The sequence below is a fragment of the Electrona antarctica genome (assembly GCF_951216825.1).
Source record: "Electrona antarctica genome assembly, chromosome: 16".
In the NCBI taxonomy this organism is placed as follows: domain Eukaryota; kingdom Metazoa; phylum Chordata; class Actinopteri; order Myctophiformes; family Myctophidae; genus Electrona; species Electrona antarctica.
The window spans coordinates 34,213,363-34,226,583 of NC_136797.1; the positions used below are offsets into that span (position 1 = coordinate 34,213,363).

The following is a 13,221-nucleotide window of genomic DNA, read 5'->3' on the forward strand; positions in this document are numbered from 1 at the left end:
GCAACTGATCCTAAAAATCTAATTAATGCGTGAATTAAGTCATTTATATATATATATATATATATATATTTTTTTTATAGCCAGCCTATTCTCCCATCCTCCCTCTAACTCTGTTCTCACTTGCTTGCCTTACTTCCTTCCTTCCGCGCTCTCTCTGTCTCTCTCTCTCTGTCTCTCTCTCTCTGTCTCTCTCTCTCTCTCTCTGTCTCTCTCTCTCTGTCTCTCTCTCTCTGTCTCTCTCTCTCTCTCTCTGTCTCTCTCTCTCTCTCTCTCTCTCACCCCTGACCAGGACGTGGTGGTGGTAGGGGAGGAGAACTTCACCACGCCGTGCTACATCCAGATGGACGAGGAGGCCTGTCACCTCCTGACGGAGACCCTGGGCACCTACTGCCTCGTGGGGCAGTCTCTCAGTGCCGCCACAGCAAAGCGCCTCAAGCTGGCCATCTTTGGCCCCGTCACCTGCCCCGCCATGGAGTACCACATCAGGGTCTACTGCCTGGATGACACTCAGGACTCTCTCAAAGTAAGCTCACTGGCGCGTATATGCACAGTATCGCTGGCGGGAAAAGCACTACGATGTTTTACTTACTTAAGTCAGGGGTTCTCAACCCGTGGGTCGCGACCCCTCGGGGGGTCGCCAAAATATTTTAGGGGGTCCCATAATTATTATTTATTATTATTTATTATTATTTTTTTTTGTAAATTTTATTTTCACGATTTTTCAAAAATAGCAGACCTACAAGCTCGTAGCGCGCCACTCGGTGGCGCGCTATGAGCTTGTAGATCTGCTATTTTTAAATAGCTAAATTATAACAATGCTTAAAACACCAAAAGGGGTTCCCGCCCAAAATGGTTTAAGGTTATTGTAGCAGTCAATTTATATTGGGGGTCGGGAGGGGGCGGGGCGGGGGTCCCGAGACGTTGCCAAAGCATTTTCGGGGGTCCCCGGCCAAAAACGTTGAGAACCCCTGACTTAAGTAAAAGTACCAATGCTGCAGTGTAAAAGTGTAGAATGTCCAGAATTCAAAATTATTGGCAGAAAAATGTACTTAAAGTACCAAAAGTAAAAGTAGTCATTATGCAGAATGTCCCGTTTCTTATATTAAAAAAAATAAATAATACAATAAAGTAAATGTATACAGGGCTGAAGTGGTTAATGTATGTTTCGTAATAATAATAATACAAATCTACAAAGGAAATAGTAACTAAAGTTTTCAAATAAAGTGAAGTAAAAGTACAATATTTGTATCCAACATGTAGTGGAGTAGAAGTAAAAGTATTGGAAATTGGAAATACTCCAGTAAAGTGCAAGTACCTCAAAATTGTACTTAAGTAAATGTACTTGGTTACTTTCCACCACTGCACAGTATACTGTACAGAAACAGCCACAAATACACAAAAAAACATACTATACTGTGTACAGTGTACACAGTACAAAAAAACATACTATACTGTGTACAGTGTACACAGTACAAAAAAACATACTATACTGTGTACAGTGTACACAGTACAAAAAAACATACTATACTGTGTACAGTGTACACAGTATAGTATGTTTTTTTGTGTATTTGTGGCTGTTTCTTTGCCCCTATATTTTGGGCATGTCATGTCATTGTAGGCTGCATTCAAATAATAATAATAATAATAATTGAATGTAAATCGGAAAATAGCAGTCTGATCTACAATCTCACAACGCATCGTGACATGCTGTGAGCTTGTAGATCAGCTATTTTCACTCCTTTTGCATGGCAAAGTATATAATAGGGCTTAAGTGGTTAAAACTATTGTTATAAAGAAAATGTTTGGTGGCACAGTAATAATGTTTTCTAGTAAAGTTCTCTTTTCATCGCGTACAGTACGCTTGTGTGAAATGTGTATGCGTGTAGGTGTTACCAAGCAGATGACGTGTGGGAGGCAGGCGGGGGTGCTTACGTGTTTCTGTGCCACAATAATGGGAGATGGACGCATGCATTTGAATATAATCTCCCTCGGCAAGCTGCTGTGCCCTCACAAATATGAACCATATTCATCCGCTCGCGCGCGCATCGTCCCCTCACCTCAGCTCTATTTAATACCTCCGTCGTCCACCTACACGGAGAAGAGATAAGGCGATCTTTATTACGTCGGGGAGGAGTATTGGACACAGTTATTAAGTTTGGGAATGATAGTAATCTGGCTGGACAGTCATTCGAGTCTGATTCAGAAGGCTGGGTTTAGGCTCACTTCATAAAGCTTGCACTGAATCACTGATTTACTGTACTGTTCAACACCACTACGTTTGGAAGTGTCTATCAAAGTGCTATTACCAAATTGTTCAACAGCATGGCTGTGACATTTTAGGACCCCAATGTTCCCAATCTTTTGACTGAAACCAGCATTTTAAAACTCCCATCCTCCCAGTGGCGCAGCCAGAAATGCAGTCCAAGATGGGCCTGATGACGGCTAGCTGGGCCGGCATGCATGCACGCGTTACGCTCGTGCGCGAGAAAATAATCTGGTATATCGGCTTTAATTTGCCGTATTTTTGGCTCTCTTTCGGGTTATATTGCCCCCAGAGTGACAGCCAGGCAGTTCTTATTTTTACCTTTAGTTAACAAGACAGACAGACCCGCTTTCAAATACTGTCACTCTCACTCTCACACACACACACACACACACACACACACACACACTCACACACACTGTCGCCGAAAAGCTACCGTGGCGATCGAGGCAAGCTACGGCCCAGGACCGGGACCACTAGTTGTTCGAGAAAGATGAATGAAACAAAAAGTAAACATTTCCACATGGCTGCAGTCTCAGTGGACTGAGGGATGAGCAGGAAGTGGAAGTCTTGCTGGGAGCCTGGGAAATGTAGTGTTTTGCACAACAACTCGCAGCCTATAGTCTAGGGCTAGGCCAAAAACCTGGGTCTTAAAAAGGCTAGTCCAGGCACATTAGTGAAAAAGAACCGACAGCCTGTTTATTCATATTAAGGCTAAAAGGCTAGTCCAGGCACATTAGTGAAAAAGAACCGACAGCCTGTTTATTCATATTAAAAGGCTAGTCTAGGCACATTAGTGAAAAAGAACCGACAGCCTGTTTATTCATATTAAGCAAGACAATCATGTAAAAAACACAACAAAAATATATTTTACTGAAAGAAAAAAACACATTATGAAACGTATTATGTATTTAGAAAAAATCGATAGGTGGTCCAGCTCTCTATATGGGTCGTCCGCGGCCAACCCCAGCCCACGCATAGCTGCGTGCCTGCTTCCTCCTAGGCGTAGTCATGCGTTGTGTTACGCTACAGTAGTACTTGGTGTTAATTAATGTTAATGTCACATCGATACACGTAGGAGGTCTTGCAGATGGAGAAACAGATGGGTGGGAAGTTACTGGATGAACCAAAGACCCTCAACTTTAAAGACAGCACCCACAACCTGAGACTTTCCATCCATGACGTCCCCCACACACTCTGGAAGAGCAAGCTACTAGTCAAATACCAGGTACATTAATAGGATATTATATAAGGTATTGTTCAACCAAGGCAGACCACCATTTGTGCATACAGCAGGTGTGAGGTGGTTTGCATTTCTGACGGTCTTCTATCCACCATGTCATGTCATCTGGAGTCTTCATTTATATGGTAGCCAACATTCATTAACAGACAATTTGACAGCGGAGTGTACCACATTAATTGTCTTGTTCCCCGCAGCTGCTAGCATGCCTCACCTTTCAAGCTATTGCTATGCCTATACATATCTGCATTGTGTCTGTCTTGGTTCACAATGCAAGTTACCAAGATAACTGGGGTGTGTTTATTGGTGTAACCAGACAACCAGTATATTGCATAAGAATATGATAATATACAGGACAAACTATATTGAAATGTGGAATAAAACAAACGTAATCATCATGTCAGTATCATGGTCAGTAGGCTATGTCAGTATAATGGTCACTGTGTCATTATGTCGGTATCTACAGTAGTATCTAGCATACATCTCTGTCTCTTCTCTGTTTTATACCTTAATTATTATTTGAAATGCCTTCAGTCTTGTCTGTCTGTCTGTCTGTCTGTCTGTCTGTCTGTCTGTCTCTCTCTCTCTGTCTGTCTCTGTCTGTGTCTGTCTGTCTGTCTGTCTGTCTGTCTGTCTGTCTGTCTGTCTGTCTGTCTGTCTCTCTCTCTCTCTCTCTCTCTCTCTCTCTCTCTCTCTCTCTCTCTCTCTCTCTCTCTCTCTCTCTCTCTCTCTCTCTCTCTCTCTCTCTCTCTCTCTCTCTCTCTCTACCACACAGTTCAGTTTAACCTCCTCCACTGTCTTTCTCCCTCCATAGGAGCTGTCCTTCCAGCAGGTGTGGAGTGGTTCTCAGAGGAATCTCCACTGTAGCTTTACCCTGGAACGCTTCTCTCCCAGCACTGTACACCTGGCCTGTAAACTGTGTGTGCGCCAGGTGGAGGGAGAGGGTCAGATCTTCCAGCTAGACACCACCCTCTCAGAGGTGCAGTATATATACACAGTCTTGCATATATTTGAGGTTAGCTTTAACTAACAAAAGGTGAATTTAAGGCCCAAACCCCACCAATGATTATTCACACAACACAACCATTATCCCCGATGGCAGTTGCAAGGAGTTGCATTGGTGTGACATGTCCTTAAAACTGTTTTGTTGCAAGGATTTGCGACTAGTTGCATTAGTGTGGTTTGGGCCTAAGACAGCATACTGTAGGAAGTTAAAAACAAACGCATCTGAGGGTACAGGCCCTTGTTACACGTCTGATGCGACATTAGGCTGTCAGTTTTGAATGCATCTGAAAAAGAAAATAACCCTGTTGACCCTGCAGCCTTTCTCTAGTGTAGTCTATTGAGAAACCGGTACAAATGTGAGTGGAGTGGATGGGGAATAATAGCCCTCGGATCCTGCTGCAGATCCTTCACAAAGGAAGGAATAATGAGGTAAATAGGAGCAGGGGTTCCCAAATCGTCCCTTGCCAAGGACCGCCAAACAGCCATAGCCTTTGGAAACAGGCTACAGCCTGTTTTCAATGGACGTTTTTTTTTTCTTTCATTTTTTTAGGCAGATACAGGCTTTGAGAAAAAAAAAATCAAAGAGCGTACCACTGATCTGCAGCTACTCAGTCAGGGGTAAATAGAAACTGAAAGATGGATAATTAAAAGTCCTTGAGCTTTGTGGGATTACAGTCACATACTGAGGAGGTGTTTGTTCACAATGTTCAGATCTTCCTGAAGGCATGAACACTGCTAGATGTAATGTCTCCAACAACCGCAGGGGGAAGGCTGTTTCATATAAATATACAATATGTAGCATCCTGTGGATCATGTCATGCCATGTTATTGGTCCCCGGACGTCCAGATGGACCCTAACAAGTCTGTAACTGAGAGTGCACAAATGGAATGGTTCCATTTAGTTAAATTAACACTGAGTATTAGGTTTGAATAGGGTGTTTGAAACTGGGGGTCCTTGAAATTAAAAAGGTTGAGAATCCTATGTATTCAATTCATCAACAAAACTGAAAATAAAATGATCAGTCCAGACCCAAACCTGCTGTCCTGTGCAGTTAGGGGACTAAGAAGTACCATTACAGCACCCCTCCCTTCTAGTGATTAGGCCTATGCCATAGATGTGTTAGGTTTCTGGTCTAGAGGGGCGGGTCGCGGCAGAGATTTGCGCACACCCTGATTGGATCTCACCGATCTGTCAGTGACCCCCGGCTCCTCCTCTCCCCCCCAGTGCAGCGCTACGTCACATCATTTGGAGCGACGCCCACCCGGAAGGGTTGACTCCCACTTCTAGCCCAGAGCGGCCAATGCGTTCCTCCAGGCTTTCATTTTTTGCGGCAACGAAAATGAAAGCCTGGTACCGAGGCTAGAGGTTCAGTGTCTTGCTCATTGACATGGTAACACATTTTCGGGTCCGGGAATCGAACCTGGAACCTTCCGCTCTCCAGGTGGGCTCTCTACCCATATGGCAGCCTGTTTGAACGTCATAGTGGTTCTCTATCCATTCAGTTCTCAAACATGTGCACGTCAATAACAACCCCCAAATTGATACGTATTTGGCCACAGACCCTCATCTGAAAATAGTTTGTGCTGGGGGGTATTCAGAATGTGTAAAAAAAAAACTGACAAGTGTTCACAATTCAGATCCACTATTTGTATTTGTAGGATTTGAACTCAGGACCAGGACAAAAAAAGCCAGAGGATTGTTTCCATTGTGCTCCATAAACAGCAACAGCACAATAAACGATAAAAAACAGGATATTTTTACGTGTATTTTGTTTGTATTGTTAAAGGAGAAAGGAAGCTGGTATGAATCTGGTGACTCACTGTGTTATGACACTGTCTATATGATCTGAACGTTGTGAGTTCAAATCCTCCTGGTCCTTTACTGTGAACTGTGAACACTGACATCCAGAAACCACACTTAAAAGCACTAAAGAAATGTGTGTAAATGTGCAGAGGTGCCGTAGGGCAGTAGATACAGTAGTTGTTGGACACCTCTGTGGTCTTTGGCATGGTGCCACATAGCAAACAGTATGATAGTATTCATTCCGTGTAAGCAAGCTCAGTGTCTTGTGTATGATGTCACATCCAGGTCAACGGTCAGTGATGATGAGTTTGCTGCCAGACAAGTTGAATGCCAACCTCGGACCATCAGATAAAAGGATAAAGCAATATAAGAGACATCTTTATAATTTAACGTTATGGCCGTGGGTGCATTTTCAGTGTTGTGTGTGTGAGGGGGGTACAGTATATGGGCTGTTGACACATGTGTTGACCATGCAAAAAGTGCATTGGTGCGGTTTGGTCCTTAGTACTGTTGAAGTGTTCTTTTGTATGTTTGCCATCAGTTAGTGAAGTTGAAATACTCGACCCGTGCATCACTGTACTGTTGTCAAAACGATTCATGCGCTTACTATTTACTATGTACCTCTAGGTCATTGCTATTCATCACAGAATTTTCCCTGACTCACTGCCTGTGCCATCATGTAATTTCAATCAACCAAGCCACAGTGGAGTCAGTGAATTTTGTTTGAATCTTTAACATCAAAGTGAAAGTGCTTGGGAGTCAGGATTGTGTGAAGGAAGACCGTCACTTGACATTTAAGGTTCATCATGTTGATGTATTTGGATGTGCGTGCATTCTCTTGGACTGTGACTTGGACTATATATATGGGGCGACTGTGGCTCAAGAGGTAGAGCAGGTCGTCCAATGATCCATGGGTCGGCGGTTCGAATCCCGGCTCCTCCTGGCTACATGTCGAAGTGTCCTTGGGCAAGACACTGAACCCCAAATTGCTCCCGATGTGCTGGTTGGTACCTTGCATGGCTTCCGCCGCAATCAGTGTGTGAATGTGTGTGTGAATGGGTGAATGTAATGCACAATCTATGTAAAGCGCCTTGGATAAAGGCACTATATAAATGCACCATTTACCATTTACCATTTACACATGTCATATTACAGCCATGAATAACTCCTCCCATCCTCTGTCACACGCCAGGACTCCCAGAGCATCGACACATCTCTACTGGACCCTGCCAGTAACATCACCACCCTCGTGGGACCCAATGCCTTCCGCATCCCTGTCTCCATCCGACAGAAGCTGTGTGGCAGCCTAGACGCACCGCAAACCAGAGGCAATGACTGGAGGATGCTGGCCCATAAACTCAACCTGGACAGGTGTGTACAGTACACATATGGTTCGTATGTGCGTGTGCTCGTGTGCGTACGTGTCTGTATCTGTGAGTCCAACCCATTATTCAATCTCTTCATAATAGTCAGCAAGGTGCACAATGAGAGAGTACATCAATATGAGGGAAAAGAAAAATGTCCGACAGCCAACTGTATAAATCATTGACAATGTGCTGTCACCCTGAGAGCACATTGAGAGAGAGAGAGACATAGAGGGAAAAGATGAGATGGAAATCTAGATTCTAAATGACAGAGAAAGGGAGCTCTTTCCTCTTCTGAGACACCTACGGTGTGAGTCCCCCAGAGTGACCCAACCGAGTGGTTATGTCCCAACATGTGTCCTAAACCGCCTGCTTTGCTTCCCTCTGCCTAGTAGTGCCTAGTGCCTACCTACAGTATCATTTCTTAACCTTGCTCTCTCTCCTGCCATCCATCACTCCAGGTATCTGAACTACTTTGCTACCAAGTCCAGTCCTACAGGGGTAATCTTGGACTTGTGGGAGGCTCAGCACTTCCCCGACGGCAACCTCAGCCGTCTGGCCCACGTCCTGGAGGAGATGGGACGACATGACAGCCTTTTTGAGCACTGACATCTGAGCACTGACATCTGTCTGTCTGGGAATATAACATTCCGGTGGATGGGGGAGTCGGGGGGGATGAGGAATAGAAGGACACCAAAAGGACAATTGAAGAGACCGTCAATCTATACTCAAGCTGGCACTGCAGTGATAAATGCCCTTGCTCACACACACACACACACACACACACACACACACACACACACACACACACACACACACACACACACACACACACACACGCTTGTAATACTATACTTGCGAGGACATTTTAGGATGCTGATTGGATGAAAATAGCCGATCTACAAGCTCACAGCGTATCACGTTGCAACATGTTGTGAGTTTCTAGATCATCTGTTTCCAGTGAGCGACATGGGCGCACAACTAAGTATAAATCAACCAGGTATAACTCTAACCCCAACCCTAAATCTAACCACTAAATGTCTCATTTTAAACCATAAAACAACTATTTCTGTTCCTAAGGTTCAGGAATATGGTCCTCACAATGTCTATTTCTCAATTCCACTATACTTCTACATACATTTGGTCCACACAAGTACACTGCATTAATACGAGTCCACACATGCACGCACACGCACACATGCACACACGCACACATTCACACCAGATAGTATGAATTGGAAAGTACACAAAATAACAAGGTTTTCTCAGACATGACTCCCTTAAATTATTGCCACACGGAGTGTAAAAACTTGGAAAGTGGACAACAATCTGTGCCAGTCGTCTCTTTGTCTCCCTGGTACCACTCACTCACAGTGTTAGTGGCTCTATTTCCTTGGACACAGCTGACTGGGGACTGTCCAGATACTTGGCTGAGGTCCTGGCCTTGGACAGCAGACTCAGCAGTGTTAGGATCCCAGTGGTGGACTGCCAGGGCTCTCAGGATCGAGGAGCCGGTTTGGACTGGACCCTCACTCCCCCTGACACCTCAAACCATTCTTTGTTGGGTAACTTGTTCAGTGATAACATAGTATTTAATAACATCTATTTATACATGAATATCTTTTTCCTTTTTTTATTTTTGTTTCTTCCTTTTTTTTCCCTTCTTTTTTGCTGCCTGGTATGGATTACTTTGTATTACTGCCATGTGTCCTCCCAGCCTTTTGTGTATTTTGTTCACTTTTAATTGTGTCACAGCACCCCCTGGTGGACTCTTGCCATAACAACTTCTTTCAGCCACAAAATATTGCAACATTACATGTACATAAGAACGTGAAAGCTGTAATCATTTTACATCAATTACTGTTTGGTATGGCTGTCATAATTACAAATAATTGTTATAATTCATATTATTATTATTTTAATTTTATTTTAAAAGTATGTGTGCTTTCCTACATAAGGCATTTTGAAATTATTTAGAGAATAATTGTTGAATCATTTGTTTTGGTTATCATTTAGTGGATCTTTAATATTTTGGGCCACAAGTGAGATATTTATCTTCCCCATCTCCAGCCAAAATAAACCATCAAGTTCCATAAAGACGTAAATCATTGAGAGTTCCATGACTAGAACAAGGGAAGATACTCTTGGGGGGAAATATGTATGTGGTTTGTTAATATACGTATATTTTTTTAGGACCAATGCAACTGAATACAATTGCCTTTTACCAAATAATTGACATACATTGTATGAAGTAAATTTAATACAGATGTTGATAATCTTAATACAACGTGGTGTTGTTCTTTTTTATGTCAGAATTGAATAGCATTAGTCATATTTGATTTTGGATGGAGGAGAAATTAAGATATTAAATCAGATTCATGTTTTTTATTTTATTGATTACAGTTAATGACAGAAAAAAACATCAATATGACGACGTTGACTGTGTATAGCAATTAATGATAATTGTAATTACAACATTCCCTTGATGCAGCAGGAACACTTCTGGAAGTGTTCTCGATTGTTCCGATTGATTTTTTTATTTTTATTTTTACATGACAGTTGTACCAGTTTCTTAAAGCCGTCTATGCAAATTTGCATTGTTTCTAAACAATCTGTACATTATCATTGCGCAAGCTGTTGCATTCACATCGATGAGTACTTTGTTGCTCACCGGTGTCTCGTGCCAGAAATAACTGATCTTACAAGCACGTTGCATTGTGCATTGTGTTTTGAGCTTTTAACCCATTCAGGCCTGACGTCGAAATTTTAAAAAAAAAGTTTTCTAAATCATGACAATTTTCGGAAAGATTTGAGGCACATTTTAACGATTTTTCAAAAATAGCAGACCTACAAGTTCATAGCAGACCTACAAGTTCATGAGCTTGTAGATCTGCTATTTTTCAATAGCTAAATTATAACAATGTTTAAAACACCAAAAGGGGTTCCCGCCCCAAAATGGGTTAATGGTTAATGTGGTTAAACGCTAACGTGACATGGATGCGTTCCAGGTCTCAATGGATTAATGTAGATCAGTGGTTCCCAACTTTTTCATGTCAAGGACCCCCAAATTGACATTAATTAGCCCACGGACCCTCCATTTGAAATGATATGCCAGAGACCCCATAAGAGAAGATTTTTACGGCTCTAGCAGAGATTCTCAACCCGTTTAATTTCAAGGACCCCCAGTTTGACAGGCATTAGGCTACGGACCCCCATTTAATGGCATTTCCATCTCTGGGACCCCCAATTTATATTGTACCAAATGGACCCGTTGGTTCCACGTGTACACTCAGAGTTAAGGACCCATAAGGGTCCATTTTGGTTCCAAACTCATTTAGCTGGGGACCCCTGGAACTGCCTCAAGGAGCCCACTTTGGGAACCACTGGTGTAGATTACAACACGCGACACAGGCACGTAACAAAGTATAAATTAAGCATTTCATTTCAAGACTTTTATTGTGTATTGTGAGAATGTGGCTTATCCGTTTCTGGCACTCTCATGATGTTAATGGTGACTGATGTTCTCATGATGGTCTCATGATGGTCTCATGATGGTCTCATGATGTTAATGGTGACTGATGTTCTCATGATGGTCTCATGATGGTCTCATGATGGTAATGGTGACTGATGTTCTCATGATGGTCTCATGATGGTCTCATGATGGTCTCATGATGGTCTCATGATGTTAATGGTGACTGCTTGCATTTCATCTGTCAAGTTACTGTACAAAGTGTAAGAAAGAATTTTTAAGACTAATAATAAATTATATTTATATGCAACACTGAAAATTATGTCTTGGATTTTGATTTATTGATTTTTCTCAGATTCAATAAATAAGAATTAGACAATGTTGTATTTTAAATGGATCCACTGATCCACTCACACATGCCATAGTGGTCGAGTGGATGGGGACTTATTCTGTACACCAGTTGCAGACAAAATATTGTATACTAGATGTGATTAAGGGTGTCTGTGGGTTTTATAATTATTGAATGAACAAATAACCCTAACCCTCTGATCACATTGAATTCATATATATATATATATATATATATATATATATGTATATATGTGTGTGTCGAAAAACATATAGGCCTATGTCAAATCAATGGCAGATTTTGGCATGTCAAAAAATCACTTTCACCTAGAAACTTCATTCACTTTGAAAGCACTATATTTCTAAAACTATGAAACATTTCAAAGATTCCTTTTCAGGCAAACATGTCCACCGTAAGATGAACCTAAATAGGTTTGAATGGGGTTTCTAGGTGTAAGTATGTAGGACTAGTAGCATGCCAAAGTTTGTGCTATTGCCATTGGGAATGCATTGGGCGTTTAACTTAAATAACTCAGAAACTACAAAACATTTCAAAGTAAAAAGTTCCAGCATGTGTCTCCACAGAAAGCTGAATTATAAAACGTGTGAATGGAGTTTCTAGGTGAAAGTGCTTTTTTGACGTGCCAATATCTGCCATTGAGCCCCATTGTAAATGTCTCAAATTTGAAAGCACTATATTTCTAAAACGATGAAACATTTCAAAGATTCCTTTTCAGGCAAACATGTCCACCGTAAGATGAACCTAAATAGGTTTGAATGGGGTTTCTAGGTGTAAGTATGTAGGACTAGTAGCATGCCAAAGTTTGTGCTATTGCCATTGGGAATGCATTGGGCGTTTAACTTAAATAACTCAGAAACTACAAAACATTTCAAAGTAAAAAGTTCCAGCATGTGTCTCCACAGTAAGCTGAATTATAAAACGTGTGAATGGAGTTTCTAGGTGAAAGTGATTTTGACGTGCCACTATCTGCCATTATAAATTTCTCACATTTAAAGCACTATATTTCTAAAACGATGAAACATTTCAAAGATTCCTTTTCAGGCAAACATGTCCACCGTAAGATGAACCTAAATAGGTTTGAATGGGGTTTCTAGGTGTAAGTATGTAGGACTAGTAGCATGCCAAAGTTTGTGCTATTGCCATTGGGAATGCATTGGGCGTTTAACTTAAATAACTCAGAAACTACAAAACATTTCAAAGTAAAAAGTTCCAGCATGTGTCTCCACAGAAAGCTGAATTATAAAACGTGTGAATGGAGTTTCTAGGTGAAAGTGCTTTTTTGACGTGCCAATATCTGCCATTGAGCCCCATTGTAAATGTCTCAAATTTGAAAGCACTATATTTCTAAAACGATGAAACATTTCAAAGATTCCTTTTCAGGCAAACATGTCCACCGTAAGATGAACCTAAATAGGTTTGAATGGGGTTTCTAGGTGTAAGTATGTAGGACTAGTAGCATGCCAAAGTTTGTGCTATTGCCATTGGGAATGCATTGGGCGTTTAACTTAAATAACTCAGAAACTACAAAACATTTCAAAGTAAAAAGTTCCAGCATGTGTCTCCACAGTAAGCTGAATTATAAAACGTGTGAATGGAGTTTCTAGGTGAAAGTGCTTTTTTGACATGCCAATATCTGCCATTGAGCCCCATTGTAAATGTCTCAAATTTGAAAGCACTATATTTCTAAAACGATGAAACATTTCAAA

General features: G+C 41.7%; 1 protein-coding gene across 2 annotated transcripts in view; it reads left to right on the plus strand.

The window, feature by feature from the left end:
• The window catches only part of unc5cb (unc-5 netrin receptor Cb), a 194,898-nt gene extending 184,426 nt beyond the window's left edge, over positions 1-10,472 (plus strand). For both annotated transcript variants that reach the window (XM_079524910.1, XM_079524909.1), the window contains 5 exons: positions 290-523; positions 3,342-3,491; positions 4,318-4,482; positions 7,505-7,683; positions 8,138-10,472. In XM_079524910.1, coding sequence (XP_079381036.1) covers positions 290-523; positions 3,342-3,491; positions 4,318-4,482; positions 7,505-7,683; positions 8,138-8,285 — 876 coding nt within the window. In that variant the 3' untranslated portion in view covers positions 8,286-10,472. The remainder of the gene's footprint in view (positions 1-289; positions 524-3,341; positions 3,492-4,317; positions 4,483-7,504; positions 7,684-8,137) is intronic.
• Positions 10,473-13,221: the final 2,749 nt, after the last annotated feature.